Source organism: Malaclemys terrapin, chromosome 3 (assembly GCF_027887155.1).
Source record: "Malaclemys terrapin pileata isolate rMalTer1 chromosome 3, rMalTer1.hap1, whole genome shotgun sequence".
Classification (NCBI taxonomy): Eukaryota; Metazoa; Chordata; order Testudines; family Emydidae; genus Malaclemys; species Malaclemys terrapin.
Window position 1 is genome coordinate 89,367,010 of NC_071507.1, and position 25,053 is coordinate 89,392,062.

The window sequence follows — 25,053 nt, forward strand, 5'->3', positions numbered from 1 at the left end:
TATTTTTCAAATTTATTTATACAAACTACAGTAGCTAGGTTCCAGAAGTAATGCCAGGAACTGCTGTCTTACCAATGTACAAACCTGTAACAGGACTGTGAGGTTTTCCAATTACATGGCCGATGCATTCATTCATCAGAGCTTGTAAACTCTAGGAGAGGGAAACAAAAAAAACAAGTTTTGATATTGTACACTACACAAGATAATTGCCAAAAAAAAAATCATTTATCTAGATTTGGAGAAAATTTGGCTTACTAGTTTTTCCAATTTTGATCAAGCCTTTAAATTTGTCTTCAGACATAAAAATCCCAAATCCCCAAAATACATTTCTTCACAACAGCTATGACCTATATAGTTATGTATGCTAACTGAAATATATTTGTAAATGTATGAGGTAGCTTAGACAATGACTGCAACATGATTTCTCTAACAGTCAATTATCCTGGCGTGAAGTCCACAAAGGCAGGGTGTTATTGCTTAAAATGTACTAATACATGCATAATCTGTCACGTGCGATACTACTGCTTCTATCTATTCCATTAAGATAAATCTCTGGAGCCAAAAGTTAGGATTTCATTGCTAGACACTCCTATCCAGCAATGGACTTGCCAGAATTAAGTAGTTAAAAAGACTGAACAGTGATGAAAAGAAGCTGGGTGAGGTAATATCTTTTATAGTACCAACTTCTATTGGTGAGAGAGACAAGCTTGCCAACTTATACAGTGCTCTTCTTCAGATCTGGGAAACCTGACCAGACCTGAAGAAGAGCTCTATGTAAGTTCAAAAGCTTGTCTCTCTCAACTACAAACGTTGGTTCAATAAAGGATATTACCTCACCCACGGTCTCTCTTCTAATATCCTGGGACTCACATGGCTGTATGGCTGTTATAATAAAAAAGGCCCTCTATATTATAATGCTAGTAGGAGTTATATGCAAGCATTGACAAAGACCATAAAACTAAGTATCATGTTTACTGAATAAACTGCCTTATTTTTGTTATCTTTAAAAAAAAAAAAAAAAGTGTTCTATGTCTCAAAGTTAAGTATTAGACCTGGCTGACAACATTCAAAGATACTGTTCACTCTGAGATGTAGTGCTCAACACTGACCCAGAAAAATTGTTTTTGTTAGTGTAAGAGGAGACCCCTCTTCTGTCCACCCACAACATCAGCAATTCTCTCAAGAAAGGGTGGTCTTGTGGGGTTAAGACACTGAACTGGGGTGCTACACAGTGTGTGAGACAACTTGGACAAGTTACTTAATCTTTCTATATTTCAGTTTCCTCATCTGTAAAACAGATGTACTAATGCTTCCCTATCTTACAGGTATTTTCTGGGGATACATTTATTAATGTTTTTAATGTGCTCAGTTACAACTGATGTGAGGGTCATAAGTATAGACAAACATTATTCCACCTTGCTAAAATTCCTCCAGCAATTCAAAGGCATAATAATGGAAACTGAAACTAGACAAATTGAGACCCCAATAAAGTGATGTATTTTAACAGTGAGGGTAATTAACCATTGGAAGAAAATATCAAGGAATGTGATAGATTCTCCATCACTTGAAGACTTTAAATCTTTAAATCAAGATAACTGTATTTCTAATATATATATATATATATATATATATATATATATATATTTTCATATTCATATTCAAAACAGAGTTTGGGGTTGCCACAGGGATTTCTCTGTGAAGTTCTATGGCCTGTGTTATACAGGAGATAAGTCTTGAGCATAATGATCTCATCTGACTGTAAAAATCTATTAAATTGAAACCAGGTGTAAGATGGCACAACTTCCACTGACTTCAACTCAGTCTTTTTCTATTTACACCAGGTCTGAATTTAGCTCAGCTATCCTGAATATTACTAGGGTATTCTCTTGATGTTTGTGTGCAGTTGCCATTGCAAATCCCACTTTTTACAAAAGTGCCAAGTTATCTTTCAACAACCACAAGTGGTCAGAACCTCGAGTTTAGGTTTTATCATATAAATAGCTCCCCACACTATACAATGCTCCTCTTAAGACTAGCTGAGGTGTTGGTTCCATACACATTCACAGGAAAGAATACTATGATTGTAAAGCACCAAAACCACTTTATATTTGTTTTCTCAAAGTCTCTGATCCAAATACTGACACAGCAAGATTCTCCTGAGCTTGAGAACTGAAGAGATCACATCAGAAGGTGCCAGTACAACTAGATTATTTAAAAAAAAAAAAAAAATACTTGTACTATCCATCAAACTGTTATAGATACTTTAGAAACTGCAACAAAGTTGGCGAAAAAATAACAGGCTGGGGCTAGTTTTTAAAGCTAGAACTTTACATAAACTTTACATTTTGTGTGACATATCAGGCACAATGCTCAAGCTTATCAAGATTATATTTAAAGAGAACTGAAATTTTTTAAAAGCATTGTGTTTCCCAGCAATACAAACATTGGAAAATAGTCCACTTCAGGATTTTTGTGCTAAAAGCCAGTTTAGTTTTAAAGATAATGTTAAGGAAAAGGATGAATGCTATAGTTTCAGTATTTATTTAATAAGGTTACTGTACCCTAGTATTTCATAATGTATCTTTAATTTGTTCATAATGATCTGCTTCCTAATTAACAGTGGCTCAGCTACAGTGTGTTACCACTGGGGATCAATGCTCTTTTGCCTCCTGAAACAGTAGAGCTGAAAAATGCTGCAGAGATAATGATGTAGTGACTGTGGGACAGGCTTCTGGTCACATTACTTTTAGTAACCTGTCCTTTTCTTTAAAGAAATGCAGACACACTACTTGAGAGACAAAAAATTAACTGGGGGAAATATCTGTCAAAATTCCAAAGGAAAGCTGATTCTAAATAAAAGTGAACACAATCAATCGCCATCAATATTATTCTCTGTGTTCTGTTACTTTTGTGGGGGCTGTACTTTCACTTCCACTGCAGAGCTATAACATACCACATTACAGAACTAAAGCTTCCAGGATTGTTTCATAGAAACAAAACAACCCCTGCCCCCCACAACCAAACACAAACTATGCTCTACCATATAATTTAACAGTAACAAGGCAAGATTCAAATTTTAAATCTTGTATGTTAGTATGATTTAGCTCTAAAGAAATACAGTTAGACTGCAATGTTTTGTGTTTGCTCCATATATGAACTAGGGTTAAGGATACATTTCAGAGCATCCAATAGAAAGCAATATTAGGTTGAGTGTAAATTAATAGCTCATCAGCAAACTGCTGCCAAGTATCCCAGGTTGTGAATGTAGTTACTATACAAAGGCTTCAGTACTGCAGAAACCTGACATGACAATTTCATTTTTTTTGTATATTGATGTCATTAGCATGCACTATTCAGAATTTTGCAAGCTAAATCAGAGTAACCAGCATTTAGATTTATATAGAACAGTCTCAGAACAATAATTAATCAGATTTAAGAGCACAGAAAACATCCCTGATAACAGACAGATAATAGATTTTATTGACTGAAAATGAACTGAAAGTAGGTTGGGCTGCAATGTGAGAACAATTAATTCCATACCAAGAAATCCTCTTCAGGCAGAGCTGAAATAAAGGCTGGCTCAATGGCTTGAAGAAAATCAAAACCTTGTGTTGCCCACCTGTCAAGCAGAAGAGAATTGTTCATTAGCCAAAAACAATTACATAACTGTCACATGCGTTCTAGTGACTTATCTTAATATACATGGTTATGGGTATGTCTACACTGCAAAAAAAAAAAAAAAAGACCGTTGGCAGCAAGTCTCAGAGCCCAGATCAACTGATGTGGCCTTGCAGGACTCTCACTACAGGACAGCAGCACAGATGTTCGGATTCGGGCTGGAGCCCAGGATCTCAAACCCTGCAGGGCAGGGGCGTATCTCAGATCACAGGCTCTTGCCCAAGCACAAATGTCTACGCTGCTATTTTGATCCCAGAGCGCAAGTCAAAGTCAACAGACCAGGCTCTGTGGCTCACTGTTGCGGGATTGTCTGTTTATTTTTGCAGTGCAGACATACCCAATGACTGCTGTTTACTTGCATATATTAACAAGAGTTCTGTATAACAGTTCGGATTTATGTACAGAGTGAAGTATCTGGCTTTTGCAAGGGGTTAATCTTTAGCCAGGTGGTAAATGGACATGAAATTCTGAGTTCTAGACTTTTAATATGGATGTCACCAAATAAAGATAGTAGGCTACCTTCTTCAGGCCTGGTTATACACCTCAGCCCACTAATGTTTTAGGAAATACATATAAATTCCCCAAAATATGTTTTAAAGTGCCCAGCCCACAACATAAGATCTTGGCAACTAGTTTAATAAGGAGTCACTAACAACAACTTTCTGGGCAAAATCAAAGACATGGTACTAGCACATAGAGTTAAGCAGAATCTGACCAGTATTAATATTATATACCTATTCCGATTGGGTTTCAGCTCAGATTGAAGCACTAAGGAGTGCAGTTGTCACTTGTGGATTATCTCTTTCTAGCCGTAAACTGCATGAGACATTCATTCTGAAGTGACTGAATCCTATAGAGGTTTTTGACATCAACCATCACAAAATACTGCTGTACCATCTATGGAAGCCAAGTGAGGGTGCAGAGTTATGCTAGGTCGGCTTTGCCAATTCACCTGATCAATCTGGGAGTGGGGTGATGGGTAGCTTGTCTTCCTCCTCAAGAGCTTTGAGGTGTGGTGTTCTACATGGTTCAATCTCATCACCCCTCTTACTGAACATTTTGTAAGAGCATATGGGGAGATTGAGACACATCATGGGCAATGCTGCCAACAATATGCTGAAAACACCCAACCCTAAATCTTTCACACTCAGAGCAGACAAACCTGCTGCTTAACAATCCAAATATCTGCATAAAACTGGAATATGGATGAAAGAAAGCTGGCTTAAGCTAAATCTGGGAAGGAGGTGAAGTTGGCAGGAAGAAAGGAGCACTTTGAGTATCTACAGGAAAAAAATGGTTACTTGTTCTGTAACTGTTATTCTTTGAGATGTGTTGCACACATACATTTCACTTCAGAGGTGTGCGTGTCCAGTGCACCAGTCAGATTCTTCCCTTGGCGGTATCTGTCAGGGCAGCACATGCAAACTCTTCTGCCTCATATTGCTGCCCAGTGGTATAAAGGGCAGGGCTGGACAGATATGTGTAACACATCTCAAAGAACAACAATTACAGAATAGGTAAGTAACCATTTTTTTCCTTCTTCGAGTCATTGCACATGTCCATGCCACTTCAGGTAACTCACAAGAAGTTCAATCTGGAGGTGGGTTTCAGAGTTTACCTGAACAGTGACTGACAGACTACTCAGAAATCCAGGATGAGATTTTCTGGAGCAAGACTGGAAGGCCTTTCATCCTCTCTGCAACCGTCACAAACATCTGGGAGGAAGACCTAAATGACCTAATTCTGTCCAAGTAAAACACTAACACCCTTCTAACTTCCAGGTACGGAGTCTTTTTTCATCCTTAGGAGAATGGGGCTTAGGAAAGTTGGTAAGGATACTGCTTGATTGAGGTGGAATTCTGATACTACTTAAGTCAAAATTTTTGGATGCAGACATAAGTTTGCTTTGTTCTTATAGAAGATTGTGTAGGGAGGGTCAGCTACCAATGTTCATAATTCTGCCACTCTTCGTGCCAAAAATGCAAATTTCATATATAGCCAGAGTAACGAGCAGGTAAGCCATCGATTAAAAGGGCGGACCCATCAACCTTCTTAGCATGAGATTCAAGTCCCAGGGAGAGATAGGATCTCTCTGCAATCTGGGCATATAACTTGTCCAGGCCTGGCCTGAGAGACCATTTGTGATCTTTGCTGAAAGATCTGCTCAGGCAATCTGCCAAACGGTTGTGAACCCTAAGAAGATGGGGTGCTTTGAGGTGAATTACATTGATGATACAAAACTCCCAAACCTGTAATGCTTCATGACAGAGACTGTCTGACCTGGCCCCTTCCTGTCTGTTCACTGAACACTGTTGCAGTGTTGTTCCTTTGATGTTAAGGAGAAACGTCCAAAAAGCCAGATGATTAGCCCTCAACTCTTGCATGTTTGTGAAAAGCTAAATGCTGTTGTGACCACAGATGCTGAGTGCCAAGGTGTGCTCCCCACCCTAAAAAAGAAGCATTTGTAACCAGAGTCAGTGTGGGTAGAAGAGGGGCAAAGAAAATTCCCATACACACATTGGGTTGCATCCATTCATCAGTCCAAGAATACTAGCACATCTGCAGGCACACAAATCAACACATCCAATGGATTATGAGCCAGGTAGTACACTGACTTTAACCAGGCTTGCAACCTTCTGAGACAAAGTTTGGCATGAGAGAGCGTGTATATGCATGAGGCGACATTTCCAGAAGTCTGAGGCAGTTCCTTTCAGCTGGATGGACTTTCAGATCTGTGGAAATCGTTAACATTGCCTGGAATCTGGCTTGAGCTGGAAAGCCCTGACTACTGTAGAAACCAAGAGTGCCTCTATAAACACTGTCCTCTGAATTGAAGACTGACTAGCCCTTGTTGATCAACAGACCTCAAAACACTGAGTTCTGCATACTGAATTCCACCTGGTTCTTGGACTGAAACTGTACCAGCCAATCGTCAAGGTAGGAAAATACTTGCACTTCTGCTTTTCTTAGGAATGCAGCCACCACTACCATGCATTTTGTAAATATTCACAGGACCACAGAGAGGCTGAAGTGCAGGACTGTAAACTGACAATGGGTATTGTTGACCAGAAATCTTAGGAATAGTCTGTGGCTTTGATCAATAGTCACATGGAAATGTGTGTCCAAGTGCATGGCAGTGTACCAGTTGCCAGGATCAAGGGAGGGGATAATGGAAGCTGGGGTGGCAATGTGAAGCCTTATTTTTCTTAGGTATTTGTTCAGATTTCACAAGTCTTAGATAGGTCTGTGATCTCCTTTTGCTTTGAGATCAGGAAGTAAATTGAATAAAACCCTTTTCCTCCATGGCTCTCAAATGGAGGAGAGAATGGACCTCTCAGAGGAGGTCTCTGAAGAGGGACAGGGAAGGACTGAAAATCTGAAGGGTGTATCCCCGTTCCACTGTGCTTAGAACCCACTGGTCTGTGGTAATATAGACCCAAAGCACACTGAAAGTGGGATAAGCTGTTGGAAAAAGCAGGGGTAGGAGAAAGTAGCCCAAGACACACTGATATTTCGCTCTCAACAAGGTAGTCAAACACATTGTTTGGTCTTTCTGGGTTCTCTAGAAGGACTGGACAAAGACAAAGTGAGGAAGTGGAGGTCTCATCCTGTAGCTTTTCCCCTTTGTTCCTGGAGTGGTCAAGCTTGTGTAGGCAGGAAAGGTGGGTATTGCTGGTTCGACTGAGAGAGAAATTGGTTCTTTATAGGGAATAGAGTGTAAATCCCCAATGATTTCAATGTAGTCCTGGAGTCTTTGAGACTGTGAAGCTTCTCCTCAGTCTGCTGCGAGAATATGGTGGGACCCTCACAAAGAAGATCCTGTATAGTCTGTTGGACCTCCTGTGGAAGACCAGAGGATTGATGCCATGAACACCTGAGCATCATTATTACAGATGCAACAGTTCTGGTTGCCAAATCTGCCCCATCTTACGTGGTTTGGCGAAAAGTCCTAGCTAGGAGTTTACACTCATCCAAGACAGCCAGGAAATCTTATCTAGCATCCTCTGTTTACTTGTCCATGAGAACATTATCCCAGAGATAGTAATCATAACTTGCCAGCAAGACTTGCTCTTTAGAGATACGAAACTGCAGGCCAGCAAAGAAATAAATCTTTCTACTGAAAAAGTTGAGCCTTTTTGCTTCTTTATCCTTTGGGGTAGAAGATTTCCATCCCTGACGCACTCTTTCATTTACTTACAAGACAACCAAAGAACCTGGTGAGAGATGAGTGTAGAAATGTTCAGAGCCGTGAGAAAGGACATAATACCATCATTCAGTTCTCTTGACTGTCAGTGACAGAGAGAGGGTGTTTGCCATAGCAATCTTGTAGATTCTAGTATGGCTTCATTGATAGGTAGAGGAAGACAGGAAGGCTCTGCTGACCCCAGTACGTCCACCAGTCTATTGGAACTCTGTTGCACTACCTCAGCCCAGATATCTAGAGAGGAAGCAACTCTCTTTAGGAGCTCTTAGTAGGCCCTGCAGTCATCCTGAAGAATGGAGGACAATCCAGACACCACCACCTCATCAGATGAAGAAGAGGACAAGTGTAAAGAAGGTTCAGCTGTTCTCCTGTACCTTCCCAGGTGTAAGTTGTGGCATGGAAGGTTGTTCCTCAGTACTGGCGTGGATACCAGGGTAACTTCCTGAGACGCCTCATGTGAGCCATCCCATCATTTGCTCAGAGATCTGGAGAGCAGAGGAACTGGGGATGATCTTTTGGTGGTGGAGAAATCCCACGGGTTCCAATACAGCCATGGTAGAGTATTGGAGCCTAACCTCTATCAGCTAAAGGATCCATGTCCCTGGACCACTGCGGCACCTGTCGGATACCAGGGGCACAATCCTCTCGATGAAGGTGAATGACACCTTCTATTCCAAGAGTGAGGGGCACAGGAGCCGACAGCAGACTCTGAAGAAGAACCCGAGTCACCCGACTAGGGAGACGTGGTATTAGGCAGTGCTGAAGACTGGTGTGTATCCAATGATGTTGGTACCAGGGACAGCATACTTGGCTTGCCTCTAGATGGCACCAGGCAAGGCGGCACTGGACTGTCTAAAGTCAGCTACGCCAGTACCGAGGGTTGGACCTTACTAGCAGGTAACTCCAACAAAGACTGAAGATATATCAGTACCGGATGACTGGTCTCCTGTACTGCTGGAGCACCCAGTACCAAGAGGCATAGCAGATCTCATGCCACAGCATAAGCCTTCAGTGTTGTCATTACCACGAGGTTCCCACCGAAGCTGTTGCGTTGAAGGGGTGATACCACTGTAGGAGTCAGTCTCAACAGCACTGGTGATGGAGTCAACAACCCTGGACAAGACGAAGTCGGTAGTGGGACCTGTCAATCATGGGAAGACTCTCTACCTTACCGTCCAGCTTGCTTGCTGGCAGACGGTACCAAAGACCTCGATTTTGTGGAGGAACCGGGCATACTTTTGAGGCATGTTTTTTATGCTCCTTCCTGGGCATCGGGGAAGGGGAACAGTCCCAAGACTATGCTATGTCTGGAGGAGCACTTCCAATGGAAGAAGTGCACCTATCCTAAGGGGGAAGGTTCAGATGATGGATGCAAGGTAGACTCCATGAAAAGGTTACACAGTCTCACCTCCCTATCCTTTCTAGTCCAGGATTTGAAGTCCCTGAAGATCTGACAATGGTCCCTGATGTGATCATCCCTGAGGCACTTTAGACTCCTGGAATGAGGGTCACTCACCAGCATAAATTTATTGCAGCTGGTGTAAGCCTTAAAGTCGAGAGTCTGAGGTATGCCCTTGTACTGGGAGTTAGTACTTAGTGTGTTGATTCCCAAATGTTCTATTCAAATTAAGTAAAATAACAAATAAAATTTACTTTAAATATTTAGCTAACTAACTATAGTTGAGTACACTAATTATATACAAAACAACAAATTCCCTGATGGGGAAAACACTTGCAAAGCAAGTCACCACACTCAGACTACCAACATGGGCAGTAAGAAGGAACTGAGAGGGCGCAAGGGTGGTACAAATGGCAGAGGGGTGGCATAAAGGGAAATACATCACACAGCAGTACAAAGCCACAAAGGGCGCACGCATGCGTGTGCCGCCCTGACAGGTGCCATTAAGGGAAAAATCTCCAACTTTGGTACACTGGGCATGCACACACCTGAAGTGGAATGGACATGTGAAATCGCTCGAAGAACTATGACCACACCCTCATTCAAAGACACCTGTCATCCAATGCTCAAAATAGCATGTAGTCCCAAGGTCTTGGTAGATTTCTTGTTGTTCCTGAATATCAAACAATGGCAAAATGCTTTCTATCATTTTAATCTAGTTAGAAGACTGCCCAACCTTTCCTGTTAGAAGAAGACCTAGTCACTTGTGAGCCACACTTTTATCACTTTCAGGTGGATTAATACAAAGAACTCTTACTGGAGGAAAAAGTAATCCGATGCTGCACACACAGTAATTCACCACGCAACACCACCACTTTTCTAAACAGGACACCCCGAAGAATGCATGTTGCACTAATGCTCTGCCATCTTTACTGATTCCGGACCAAACAGTAATTTTTCATCAAGGTGTCGGCCCTTAATTTGAAAGCTTTGAATGGTTTGGGCCCTAGTTATCTCAGGTATCTCTTCTCTCCCTCTTCTGTGATAGCTAACACTCAGGGGAAGGAGTCTGGAAAGAAAAACTCATTAAGCAGTTTGGGTAGTACTTTGTACTTTTACTATGGAAAATTTCACGATGGGATGTAGCCATTATTCATTGATCAATGCAGAAATATCCCGCATAATATTTAAGAAAAGAGCAACACATCATATTGTGATACGGTGCCCAGTTAGCCATTACCTGGGTCTAGTGCCTCGACCGCTCTCGCATTTTGTTAGTACATAATTCATCCATTTTCTGGCAAAGTTGATATACTTATCTCCAATTTTCTGCCTGAATTCTCCAGACATCAGGCGAACAACTTCTTTATGGTACTATAATATATTAAAAATTATCCTTCAAGTATTAAAATTAAAATAAAACCATTATATATAATATCTACTGAAATATCTGCTCACTAATAAAACATTACAAGAAAGCACGATCACATCTCACACTCATATAATTAATTCTATCCATACAATTTGCATGATTATTTGTTTAACAATGTCTTTGAGGGAAAGCCCCAAATACAAGACATTTAGTGGAAAAGAACCAAGACAAAATGGTAGCATTTCAGCCATGTGGCATACTATGTGTGTGCATGCACTACTTTTAAACAATATGCATACCTAGTAAGAATTATATTGTCTAGACAGGAACAATACACAGCTCTGCTATCACATAGATCAAGTCTCAAACTAGCATTGAGTAATACTCATACCTTACAGGCAAATTTAATGTAAGTAGTACATGGAAAGAATAAAGTATTTGGATATGTAGTAGATATGTGCACTAAAAGATTCAATAGAAACAGTCTGTTTTAGAAGACCATTCTTACAAGGACTGTGTACATAGTGAAGTGTGTACTGTCTCAAAGGTGTATCTATAAAGGGTTCAAAGGAATCAAACAAGTGAAGATGTATCAGAAGTGGCCTGAAGCTGACATTTCCTGGTTGGCACACTAAGGCAGGCATTGATGAGCTGCATCCACTGACAAAGGGTTTAAAGAGAACCTTAGAATAAGGGCTCAACATTTAAAAATTAAAATATTTTGCATTTACATAGTAGCTTGAATGGGCCTAGAAAGAAAAAATGAGGAAGATCAAGTGACACAGCTCACATCAGAATATTTCTAACCTCCTGTAAAAATCTGTCAACAGACAAAGCCTGAAAAGACTAAACTTTAAATTCAGACTGCCAACTAGGAATGCCTTGCCAAAATAAGAGTTTTAATGAGTTTGAGAGTTTGGCAGATTCAACAGATCTGCTCTCTCTCTCTTATGTAGTCTAAAGTTTTAATTTTCACACCATGAAAAGATTTGCACAGCACCACAATATACTCTTATCAGAATTAACAGAATTCACTCAGAAGCATAATTCACTAATTTTTGTAAGTGAAAGAGTTGAATTTTATCAGTTCCCCCCCCCCAAAAAAAAATATGCTAAAAACATTATTTTACCACAAAAAATGCATTCCCTTTTGCTCACTTACCTCAAACCCAAAATTGTAACTCTGAATCATGGCTTCTCGGTAGTATTGCTGCAAAGTGGCGGATTCAGACTCATCAACCTCAGCATCAAATTCAGAAGTGAACATGCGATCAACTCTATCAATGGCACAGCTTATCTTATTGCATAGCTGTAATGCATCGCTCTGAAGAACAAAAAAAGTCAGCTTCAGTTGAAGAGACACGCTGAATTAATATTATTTGTAGAACAGTAGTGCCAAAATCCCAAAGCAGTTGGGGTCCCGTTATGCTAAGCATTGTAAGGAGACACAGTCAAAGAGTGGATAAAACAAATGCCTGGGTGAAGATGAAGGCACAGTAATAAGAGGATGATTTTATAAGAGAGTACACCCATAGATGTTTTAAGACAACCATGAATTACAATTATGTGATTTAGCAGGTGATCCACTTTATTCATATAGTCAATAATTCCAAAAAACTCATGCAGATTTATACAAACCAAACCAGTTGCTTAAAATACTGTTTCTTGGCTACAGTGCTATTTTATCAAATTCTGACCAAAATCTATAGTTTTCTGGGAAATAAATAAATAAGTGGCTAATTAATAAATGCCACATTCTCAGAAACTACATTTCACAGTAAGAGCTGGCTGAGTTAGAAAAAACACTACTGTTACTATCTATATAAAACATAACACTGAGTCAAATTCTATCCGTGGGTGTGTGGGCACGGGTGCCACTGACTTCAGTGGGAAATCTGGGGACAGCCATGACACCTTCAATTAGTAAATCCTAGTTTCTGGCGGTTCTGTGGTTTTGTAGGCCTACCCACTTTCATGTCACATAAAAACATTTTAATGTTTGCTGTTCACAGTTTTGAAAATTCTCCTTATTTTTCATCATCTATAAAGTTATATTATATATAATAAATGAAGTTTGGTTTTTCTGACATTTTGAACACAGGAACTTTGCAAGAACTAGAGAATCTACTTCATTTCAACTCTGTGACCCCTTTATATGAAACTTTTTGTTTTGCCTTGGTTCATGTGTCTACTGTAGTACAGACTGGCTTCCTATTTTTTGTGTGTAGATTCCATGACTTGTACATGCACACAATATTGCTCAAAAGTTGCATTCACAAGTGATTTGTGTGAGCACAATGGAGACTGGACAGAAAACATGACCTACAACAACTTGTACAAAGTACAAATCCAGAGTACTGGTTTATCATCACTGGAGTCAAATCACGTCAACAGCTTTTGAGCCATTTGTGTTTTAATTTATACCAGTGAATGAGATTCAAATGATAAAACAATAAACGACCCTCCTAGAAATAAATTAGAAGGCTGCTTACCTTTAGCTGCTGCAATGCTTTGGCAATGAGTGGCTGGCTGGATGTCTGTTCATGATGTAAAGATACGAGCCCTTCAATAGACTGTTGGAAAGCTTTTCTCTGACTCACAAGATGGGCAGAGTGCATGACTACAAAGAGGAGGTTGTCAACCTAGGAATACAAGATTAAACATACTGCCAAAGAGGATACTGTCAAGTTCTTACAGCTACAATAGGCTCTGGTAGCGATTTTTATGAAAAGGCTGTTTCATAATGGCAATTTTACTATTCCCAAATGTTTTCTGGAACCCAAATGATTATAAATCTTATTCTTTGATACTATAAGGATACAACATTTACACAAGGAGTTCTTCCTTGGCAATTGTGCTTTGACTCGTAGTATGTTTCCTGAATCATTTTTATAAGCATAAAATACATAAATTAAGATGGGTAGGGCTTTAACATCACATCACTGGATTGTAAGGGAGACATAAAAGGTTTCATTTCCTGAAGGGGAGCTCAGATTTCAGAAGTTTGGGGAAAACTATGCCAAGGAATTCTCAAACCAACCAGTTACACTTGGAAAGTTAGCCTGTTAGCAAAATAACTACACTGTCACCCAAAATAGGTGATAAATGCCGGGAATAAGCACACTTCATCCATGCTACAGTAGAGGCTTTAGCAACATGAACAAACATTTTCTAAGTAGGAAAAAAGACAGTTACCTTTTTGTAACTGTTGTTCTTCGAGATGTGTTGTTCATGTCCATTCCATTGTAGGTGTGTGCTCGCCACATGCACCAGTGCCGGAAGTTTTTCCCTCAGTGGTATCAGTAGGTGACTGGCTCTGGCGCCCTCTTGAGCAGCGCATGTATGCACTGATATGTGGGGCGCCGCCGGTTCCCCCCACCCTCAGCTCCTTCTTGCTGGAAACTCCGACAGTGGGGAAGGAAGGCAGGTCATGGAATGGACATGCGCATCATATCTCGAAGAACAGTTTAAAAAAAAAATGGTAATTGTCTTTTCTTCTTCTTCTTCTTCAAGTGCTTGCTCATTTCCATTCCATTGTAGGCGACTCCCAAGCAGTACCACCGGAGGTGGGTAGGAGTTCATGGATGTGTCGATTGCAACATAGCTCTGCCGAAGCCATCGTCATCTCTGGCCTGCTGAGTGGTGGCATAATGTGTCGTGAACGTGTGTACTGAAGACCACGTTGTGGCTCTGCAGATGTCCTGGATAGGGTCACACGCCAGGAAGGCAGACAAAGACACCTGAGCCCTAGTTAAGAGAGCCTTCACGATCGGTGGAGGCACAGCCTGCACCAAGTCACAACAAGTACGGATGCAGGCAGTGATTCAATTTGAAATCGTCTGAGAGGACACCGGAAGGCCCTTCCAGCCTGTCAGCTGCCGAGATAAAGAGCTGGGCCGATACGCGGAAGGGATTGGTGCATTCCAGATAGGACAGCCAGAGTGTGCAGCCACCTCTCCCCATTGGTCGAGGGAGGCTTTGGACAGAACACCGGGGAGGAAGAGATCCTGGTCGATGTAGAAATGAGACACCACTAAGGCAGGAAAGCCAGATGGGGCTGCAGCTGGACCCTGTCTTTGTAGAATACCGTGTACAGTGGCTCCGAAGTAAGGGCTTTGATCTCAGATACACGCCTCGCTGAGGTAATCGCTACAAGGAATGCAACCTTCCACAACAGATGGGAAAGGGAACAAGATGCCATGGGCTCAAAGGGGGAACCTCTGAGCCTGGAAAGGACTAGGTTGAGGTCCCATTCGTGGACCGGATTCTGGATCGGCGGAAAGAGCCATTCAAGGCCCTTCAGGAACCTGATCGACATCTCATCCGAGAATACTGATTTACCCTGGACGCAAGGATGGAAGGCTGATATGGCTGCTAGGTGCACTTTGATCGATAAGAAGGCAAGGCCCTGGTGCTTTAAGTGAAGCAGGTAACCCAGGATTGATTGCAAAGACAACTGGGTTGGGGAGATGATGTGCTCCGACGCCCAGCAGGAGAAACGCTTCCACTTTGCCAGGTAGGTCACTCTGGTGGAAGGCTTTCTGCTTTCCAGGAGAATCTGCTATACCTGACTAGAGCAGGCCTGTTCCTCCAGACTCAGCATCCAAGCTGTTAAGTGGAGAGAGGTAAGATTAGGGTGCAGGAGCCGACCATGATCCTGCAAGAGTAAGTCATGGCGGCTGAGCAGTAGCCATGGAGCTACCCCAGCCAGTTCCATGAGCGTTCAGAACCAATGCTGGCAAGGCCACACTGGGGTGATCATAATGACTCGCGCCTTGTCACTCTTGATTTTTGAGAGGACTTTGCTGATAAGTGGAATTGGCAGGAAGACATACATCAGGTCTCCCGACCATGACAGGAGAAAAGCATTGGAAAGGGAGCTTCTGCCAAGGTCTTGGAAAGAGCAGAACTGATGACACTTTCTGTTCTGTCTAGTGGCGAACAGGTCAACTCCGGACAGCTGTGGAAGGAAGACATCACAAGCTAGTCGGATGGCCATAAGCTTCCTGATATTTATATGTAATGTGAGCTCCGCTCAAGACCATGTCCCTTGAGTCCGCAGCATACTGAGATGCGCTCCCCAACCGAGGTCAGATGCATCCGATAACAGGGAGACCGTGGGTCATGGACTCTCGAACAGCACTCCTTCTAACACCAACTTCGGGTTGGTCCACCACTGCAGAGAGGTAATTACCCTCGGAAGGACCATGATGACCTTGGGCTGGGGAGCAGACTGCTGCTAGACACATTCAAAGGGGGTACAGCCTGAGTCTCGAATGGCAGACAACATACGTGGCATGCTGCCACGTGACCCAATAGTCTGAGAAAGACCTGGACTGTGGTGAGCAGATGTGTGCAGACGCTGGCAATTAGATGTGACGTTGCCCTGAACCTGGCCTCTGGTAGAAATGCTCTGGCTCAGGTAGAGTCAAGTACCGCCCCAATAAACTCTATCTGTTGGACTGGGATTAATGTTGATTTTTGTTCGTTTATCAACAGGCCCAGAGTTCAACAAGTGGCTTGCAGCATATTGACGCTGTGCTGGACCTGGACCGGTCCTTGATGAGCCAGTCATCAAGGCACAGGTAAATCTGGATACCCTGATGCCTGAGGTAGGCCGCAACTAGCGACATGTATTTCGTAAACACTCTTGGTGCTGTTGCTAGGCCAAAAGGGAGCACTGCATATTGGTAGTGGACAGTCCCAACTATGAAGCACAGGAACGTCTGTGACTATGGAATATTGATATGTAAAAGTAAGTGGCTTTCAAATCGAGGGCAGAGTACCAGTCTCCCAGATCCAGGGAAGGAATGATGGAGGCCAGGGAGACCATGCAAAACTTCAACTTCTTGAAATACTTGTCGAGATTCCACAGGTCGAGGATGGGTTGTAGACCCCCTTTGGCCTTTGGGATTAAAAAACAGAGAAAGTAAAACCCTTTGCCCCTTAAATGCAATGGGACTTCCTCCACAGCTCTCACCTGCAGAAAGCCTTGCACCTCCTGAGCGAGCAGATGCCTCTGAAAAGAGTCCCTGAAGAGGGACCGGGGGGGGGGGGGGGGGGGAGAGAGGGGGCTTGAGGAGGGGATAGAAATAAACTGGAGGGTATATCCCCCGCTACTGTGCTGAGGACCCACTGGTCTGATGTTATAGAGGCCCAGGCAGGGAGGAAGGGGGACAGGTAGTTGGAAAATAACAAGGGAGCAGGATCCAGGACACAGGCTGGAAGGTCATACTCGAGCGCACCCTCAAAATGCCTGCTTACCACCCAGCTGGTTACAGGTAGAGCTCTAGTGAGCAGAGGATGCTGGCTGGTGGCCTTGCTGGCACTTATAGCCCTTTCCCTTCTTACAGAAGGGTTCTGACCAAGACTGGCTCCCAAACCTATGGGTTTGTTGCAGCTTAAACTACTTCCTTGCCGGCCCCAGTGTGTACAGGCTCAGGGTTTGCAAGGTAGCCCTCGAGTCTTATAGGCCGTGCAATTTATTGTCTGTTTGCTTGGAGAACAGTGCCAGGCCATCGAATGGGAGGTCCTGGATGGACTGTTGAACCTCCATTGAAAGGCCCAACGACTGCAACCAGGACGCCTGCCTCCTCGAAATGGCCGAGGCCATAGTTTGGGCCACAGAGTCTGCCGCATCTGAGGCCACTTGGAGGGCTGCCCTGGCCACCACCCTGCCCTTACTGAGGATAGCCAGGAATTCCTTCCTAGGTTCCTCTGGCAGCTAATCAGAATTTGGCCATGGACTGCCAGATGTTAAAATCATAGTGGCCAAGCAAGGCCTGATGGTTAGCCACTCTCAGCTGGAGGCTGGATGTAGAATAAATTTTGCCTCCTGGTTCTTAGGCATCGATCCCGGTTTGCCCTGTCTGTTGTGCTCATTGGCTGCCGACACAACCAGTGAGCTTGGGGCAGGGGTGGTATAAAGATACTCATACCCCTTAGCGGGGACGTAGTATTTTCGCTCTGCCCGCTTGGAGATGTGGGGCAGTGGGGAAGGTGTCTGCCACAGGTCCTTAGTGATTTTCACCACTCCCTCGTGCACTGGCAATGCCGCCCTGGCAGGGGCTGCCACTCTCAGTACATCAAACAGGAAGTCCGAGGGGTCTGCCAGCTCCTTGGCTTCCAGCCCCAGGTTTGAGGCTCTTCAGGAGCTCCTGGTGAGCCTTGGAATCATCCTGGGGAACCGGGTGAGAGGGCCCCACTATCCCTCATCAGGCGAAGACGACAAGGAGGCAGATGCAGGTGGGCCTGCCAACTGCACCATTTCTGCCATGGGAGCCTCAGTGGAGGCTGGCTGAAGCTATGGCGCCTGCTCTGACTCCGCATCCAAATCAGGGGGCGTGCAGGAGACTGTTGCCGACCATTTGTTGGATGCCCCCAAGGCTGACCTATGCCCCCGCTAATGTTGGAGAAATTTCCAGGGGTTCCAAAATTGCCAGGGGGCAGGCCACTGCCCTGAGGCCATGTTGCCACTGGTGGCCCAGCGGGGAATGCTAGTGCCCCCGATGGGTGGCCCTGGCCCGTGGGCAGGATTTCCTCCTTGCTGTCAGAGCACAAGGAGGGGGATACATGCCTGAGGGACCAGGATGGTGCTGAGGCTGCCTGTCTACCCTGATCCCCTCAGCTCTGGCCCCAGACCTCCGCTGAGGTTCTGTATGAGGGCGATGGCTCTGGGTGCCGCAATCCCGGTGACCAGCAGTGGCGTTCGGCGACGGTACCATGGTTATTGATGCCTTACGCTTAGCGAGCGGTGCTGCTCCATAGATCGGGAATGTGAGCGAGTAAACTGATGTGTTGGAGACCATCAACGTGCTCACTGTGAACCATACCGGTGGTACAGTGATCGGGCTCTGGTGTCTTGACCCTCCACAGCGGTGCAGTGAGCTGGGAGAGTGGCTTGGTTGCTCCCAGCACTGGGGTTCTGGAGACTGGTGCCACACCTCTGCGCCAGCCCCCTCATGATCGCTGCCTCGAGCTCGGGGACCGACGCCGGAAACTGGCAGGCAAACCGACCAATATCTGTGGGCTGATGGCTCTGCTCAGGCAAGTGCTGGTGGGGCACCCCCAGCGGCAAGGATCAGTGCTGCACTGATCGGGACCATTGGAAGGGTCCCAAGGCAGGTTTACCACTAGAGCGGGGCACCTCCATGACCGGCATGGGCTGCCCCAGCAGGGACAGAATGTCCTTCGCAGCTTGAAAGGCCTCTGGTGTGGACGGCACCGCCAGGTGCCAAGTGCCACTGCTGCTCCCTGGGGTAGTGGGAGGGTCTTGGAGTGGGCTCAACCGCTCAGCAGGAGTCGGAGCTCAACCTCCATCTGGAGGGGAAGAGCAGCCCCTCACAGGTCTTTGCTCTCCTCTGGCCCTCTCCTTCCCTTTACGGGATACAAGAGAATGTCCCCTCCTGACCTTTCTTTGCTTTTTAGCCGGTACTGGGGATGGGGATCGGTGCCGGTCTGAGGCCGGTGCCAGCAGCGCACGCCGCCCTGAGGCTGCAGTGCTAGGAGCAAAGTCTGATTTGGTTGGCTCTGAGGCAGGTGTAAGGGCCAACTCCACAAGAAGCGCTTAGAGACTAATGTCCCACTGCTTTTTGGTCCGCACTCTGAAGCTCTTGTCACTAATGTGGGTTTCCCCTAAGCACTTCAAACAGCTTCGATGAGGATCACTGACTGCCATGGGTTTCTTGCAATAGTCACAAGATTTGAAGCCCGGGGACCGGGCCATGCCCCGTCCCTAGGCTAAGTCCTATTCGGGACTAACAACCTAATACTAAGTGTATGCTAAGGGAACTATAAAACTAATAAATTTCTAACAACTATATACAGAAACTTCACAACTAGGCACAGCTGAGAGGAATAAGCTTGCCGAGACAAGAAGACATTCCAGCACCGTCACTGGCGGTCAGAAGGAACTGAGGTTGGGGGGAGTCAGCGGCGCCCCTTATACCAGTGCATACGCCCGTCGCTCCAGAGCCGATCCCCTACGGATACCACTGAGGGAAAAACTTCCAGCACCGGTGCATGTGGTGAGCCCACACACCTACAACGGAATGGACATGAGCAAGCACTCAAAGAAGAACTATGTTATACTTGTGAATTCCTAAAATATGCATATATCTTTTAGGAACTAAAATTCAATGTTTCAGCAAAACCTGCAAAGATATATAAGATAACAGATGATCCCAGAGCAAAGACAAGGTCACAATTCACACTCTGAACTGTTAATGACAAACTTCAAGAACCCAGTTGTAATAATGTATTAATTACAGCAGACCAAGTCCAAATTCATCTACATAGTTACTACTCCAGAATGACGACTCTCATTCATAATGTATTTCAGTATAAAACAAAAACAATGTTAGATTCTAATTGAAAGGACATTGTCAATTATTTTTAGGATTAAACTTTTTATATTAAAAAGAATTTTTACAAAGCTTAAGATTGAAACAGAAATGTTTTCAGAAATATTGCTTTTAATTTTCAATGAAAATATATAATTTTTAAACATTTCCCTGCAGTTTAGAATACAGAAAGTGTGGAAGATTTAGTAGGTCTTCATATATTACTTTAAATTTTTTACTTCCTTACTTTTTAAACATAGCCTTTCAAAAAAAAAAAAAAAATCAATGCTTTTTACATATATATTAGATGGTGGATATAATTTCCAAACCAAATTCTGTATCTTGCGATTTTCTTGAAGAAATAAATAATAACTTTAAAAAAGCCTGATGTTTTAGAATATCTGTCAAAAAAATATTAACAAGGACGTTATCGGAGACTAGATTAGCTATCATTAGTGTATACTTATCACTGAGCAGTCTGTAGTACTGACAAACAAGAAGCAATGTCTGTACATTACAAACAGCCGTATACATGGAAGAGGAATTCTAACACTTAACTAGTGCCTCAGCCCAGGAAGTCTGAAGGCAAGCCAAAACTGGTTTAGGAGGTAAAAGAGCCAGGGCATAAGGGAGCTGAATCAGGGTAGGGATGTGAGGAAGTGTAGAGAACACCGGGAGGAAAAAAATCTTATTTGGCTCTGGTGGTAGGGGTTGTGGGCAGCAGGGGAGGCGAGTCCTGGCTGCATATAGTGGAGCAGAGGGAACGGTGGAAGGGACCCCCGGCTGGCTCAGAGTATGAATGGGAAGATTTCTTCCCGCAGAGCTTAGGAATTCCTATATTTAGCTACTCACAAGTTTCCTATCACTTTAGTATCTGTGCACCTCACAAACATGAATGAATTCCATTTCACATCAACCCAGTGAGATAGTGAACTATTCGTTCAATTTCTACACATGGGGAACTGAGACACGGAGATTAAAGTCAAGACTTTCAAAAATGGTGCCTAAATAAGTGGCCTGAATTTCAAAACTGCTGAGCATCCAATAGCACCAACTGAAGTCTAATTTGAGGCACCCATTTTTTTATTAATATTTTGGAATAAGTGATTTGCCCAGCAGCCGAAGCAATTGGCCTCATGACTTAATGCACCCAAAGCAAACAGCAATGGCCTATCAGTTCATAAGATATGATGGCTTTTTGCTAAAACAAAACACTATCACTCTAACTATACATCTGATACTGAGCAGCTCTATTGTGAATAATTTATTAATTCTTTTGATTTAATAGGGAAGGAATTTTTTTTGGAAATAAAAATGTTGCTTTCAAAAATAGTCTCATGTTCAATTCCTGCAACAACATATATTTAGAGATAAAATCTCAAAGCAAGAACATTTTTAATGTATTGTCCTTGGTTACTATTATACACCTCTACCCCGATATAATACGACCCGATATAACACGAATTCGGATATAATGCGGTAAAGTAGCGCTCGGGGGCGGGGGCAGGGCTGTGCACTCCAGTGGATCAAAGCAAGTTTGATATAACACGGTTTCACCCATAATGCGGTAAGATTTTTTTGGCTCCTGAAGACAGCGTTATATTGGGGTAGAGGTGTATTTCCAATACATCTTAGTCACAGAAGGCAGAATGTCTCATATAACATCTATGGTTATTATTCTGGAAGCACTTCACCTCCAAGTAAAAGTAGACATAAAATGGAAAACACGTACCTGCATGCTACTTAAGGTATCAACAGTTTCCACCTGAGGCACTATTTTGACTGGCTGTCCTTCCCATGTGCTCCAGCTGTCATCTAATTCATGGTCTTTATCACTGTGCTTGGTCATCAGTAAGTAGGCCTCATATGCAACCTCCTCTGAATCTTTAGAACAATCCTTTCCTGCAGCTGCATTTAGCAGCTGTAAAATCACAGATTTCTCCCCTGCAAGATTATCTGGGACAAACACATGCAAGTTTTCAAGTCCAGGGATTTGCACCTGCAGAAAGAATAAAATGGCATTCAGTGAGCAAAACTGCACACCACCACTCAGCTTCTCAGTATGTTGCACACACAGCAGAGTCCGCTTAAAATGGTCATTTCAGCTCTAGACATATTTCCCATTTTAATATAGAAAATATCGCTAAACTGGTAATATCTCTAGGCATGCAGCCACTCTAGCAATATACCCACTTTTAATCACATCACACCACCTGTGCTGATGACTTGTATGCTAAAAATCAAAGTAACACACTGTAAGTATGGTGATGCCATAGCAACTTAGAATACAGAGCTGCTCCCACACACATCTTCAAATGATTATTTTAGATGTATCGTTTAAAAAGATGTCCCTTCCCAATGTTAAAATCATTATAAGGAACAAAGAAACAAGTCATGGCTGGCATGACATTAAAAATTAATTCCCTTCTGCTTAAACAATGGAACATTTAAAAAAAAAATCAGGGGAGAAGTTCACTCAAATTCTGGAACTATTCATATAACTTTCCTTGACAACCCATGACAGAAACATACTGTCTCAGCATAAAAGGACTGATCAAAACAATGGCTTGTCTTTTTAGTTATTGCTGACACTCAAATTTACAGAGGTTAATTTGTTTTGTATTATTGTGATAGAGTCCCAGGACAGATTTCCATTTCAAGTAAAGTATTATTTAAGGAATATTACATATGGTAAATAAATTTCTTATTCAAAAAAACAGTGCCACATCTCTTTTTACTAAGTTAGGAATTAGCATGGTCAGAAGTTATATATAATGGATCTCACATATTAAGGCAATTTGTAGAGAGGAAAGAGCAAAATCTCCAAGGATGATGCTATTCAAGTGCTCAATGAAACTGAATTCTCTCTCCTCTTGTTCATTGTAAAACAGATCTTCACAGATAACTACACTATTCAAAAAATAAGACTGCTGCCTCCCTTCCTGGGCACATCTTAATAACTACTTAATGGCAGAAACAATAAAAACTAGCTATCGTGCATAACCCATTTTTAAAATTACATCAGTCAGCCATTTACACATTTTTTTCTCCACAAACACCAGAATTTGTCCGTTTTCTTTTCCCTCTCTTTATCATGATCCCTTCAGTAGTTTTGGGACCTCATAAATGAGGTCTGAAAATCCTTCCTTTAATTTTGCCTGTTTAATGTCTTCTCCTACCCCGTAGGCCTAACATGTCAGTCAGCATTTTTCTAGCTGCAGAAAAGACAAAACTATTCAGAGTCTGTCAGGACCCATCTACACTAGTTTCCTTGTGCAAGGAAACAGTTTCTATAAACAGCTTTTACAAACACAGCTGCACTGGCTGGAATGTAACAAAACATTTAACAAAATTCAAGATGACTAAGGTTAGATAACTACTAGTTTTTCAGTTTTCAAAGCTAAGCCCACACCCTCCACCACATCTGCAGTCACACAAATCATTTTAAACAACTATGTTTATACCAGTTTCCTGGCACAGAGGAAAACAGTGCAGTAGGGACCCTCAGTATGTTAATGCCTCTCCGTTGGGAGGAGGGGACACTGCAAAGGTGATTTAAGGAACTTTTAATCCCCTAAACCCAACTCCTTAGGCTAAATGTGACCTAGGCTAAACTCAAATACTGCACTCAACATTTTTAAAGTTACGTTTTTTAATTTTACAATTTAAACCAGTTTGATCAGAGGCTGGAAAAAAACTTTAAACTACAAGGTTGTTATTGATACTTTAGAAATAAAAAAAACATTTTGTGAAACTAATTAGCATCTGATCTGACTAGACTGCCAACATTAAAAGTCAAATGCATTTTTAGAAAGCCAAGATGATAAATCCTAAAATTCATTTTGGAAAAAAGGTTAAAAGATCTCATTACAGAATAGATGTAATAAAAAACATTTCAAACTAACGATTTTATTCTCCCATCAAAATGTATGTACAACTCTGAATAACACTAACTAGACTTATGTTCACACATAGGTTAACAGACTACTGTCAAGGAAGAAATTTTATATTATAAGTTTTACACACCAAAGACAAAAGGACACAGAAGGAAACTCTATTACCATAGTATCCGAGTACCTCACATGCTTTAGCATATTTATCCTCGCAACCTTTGTGAGGTAGGGAAGTGCTATTAATCACATTTTACAGGTGGGAAACTGAGACACAGAGAGACTACGTAATTTGCCCAATGTCACACAGGAAATCTATGTCGGAGCAGCCAAGTGAACCCAGGTCTCCCGAGACCTAGGCTAGCACCCTTGCCACTGTAGGCAAGTACAAGATATACCAGGAATACAGACTGGAGATTTGGCCCAATCTTGTAGATTTGAAAGTTGTTGCAGCTAACACAAATGCTGGTGGTTTTAGAAAAGCTGCACTTTCAAAATAGAAAAAATTAACTTGATTGCCACAGCTCAATTCTAAGAAGTTGATACTACAAATTCAGCAAGAAATAGATGCACTTAAGTCACATACTGCTTTGTTTTGGATACCTTGTTTAGCATTAACCATATAAGTGCCACATCTTTAAATGGATCTTACCTTCACATACTGTTTTGTTTTCAGGACATTCAGGAACTCTCGCACGGTGGCCGACAATGTGAATTCTGCTGCTATTTCAAGGTCCTAATGACAGTTATAAAAAGAAACTCTTTACTGAATTGAAGTTTTTTAAGTAGAGAAATAAAAAGGAGCATTAGTAAGTTAGATCAAACACCACTGTTACTTTACCTTCCTCAGCATCTTAGCAAAGCCAAGAGCTTTGGAGGCCCTCTCTCTAGCTTCATGAAAGAGCTCTTTCAGTGCCCGACTGGTCTCTATAACAGACCTCCTGTAATGTTGATTAGAATGAAGTTACTACATTTTAAATACACAATAGTAAGAAGAGACTGAAAAAAATACAAAATAAATGTGCACAAGCAGCAAACTGAAATGAACTTACATCGCTCAGACACATACGTCACAGGAATATAAAAATAACACAGAGAACATTATATAAAATGCTTCTCATGCCCTTAGCTATAACCAAAGTTATTAGCTTTCACATACACAAAACAAA

The 25,053-nt window shown here is 42.6% G+C and overlaps 1 protein-coding gene across 7 annotated transcripts in view; it reads right to left on the reverse strand.

The window, feature by feature from the left end:
• MAP3K4 (mitogen-activated protein kinase kinase kinase 4) overlaps positions 1-25,053 on the reverse strand; it is a 148,589-nt gene that overhangs the window by 35,754 nt on the left and 87,782 nt on the right. For 5 of the 7 annotated variants that reach the window (XM_054021808.1, XM_054021806.1, XM_054021804.1 and 2 more), the window contains 8 exons: positions 24,726-24,825; positions 24,537-24,620; positions 21,727-21,993; positions 13,146-13,295; positions 11,816-11,977; positions 10,522-10,655; positions 3,541-3,619; positions 73-151 (listed from right to left, as the gene is read on the reverse strand). In XM_054021808.1, the coding sequence (XP_053877783.1) occupies positions 73-151; positions 3,541-3,619; positions 10,522-10,655; positions 11,816-11,977; positions 13,146-13,295; positions 21,727-21,993; positions 24,537-24,620; positions 24,726-24,825 (1,055 nt within the window). The remainder of the gene's footprint in view (positions 1-72; positions 152-3,540; positions 3,620-10,521; positions 10,656-11,815; positions 11,978-13,145; positions 13,296-21,726; positions 21,994-24,536; positions 24,621-24,725; positions 24,826-25,053) is intronic. The other 2 variants (XM_054021807.1, XM_054021805.1) reach the window with 1 other exon arrangement.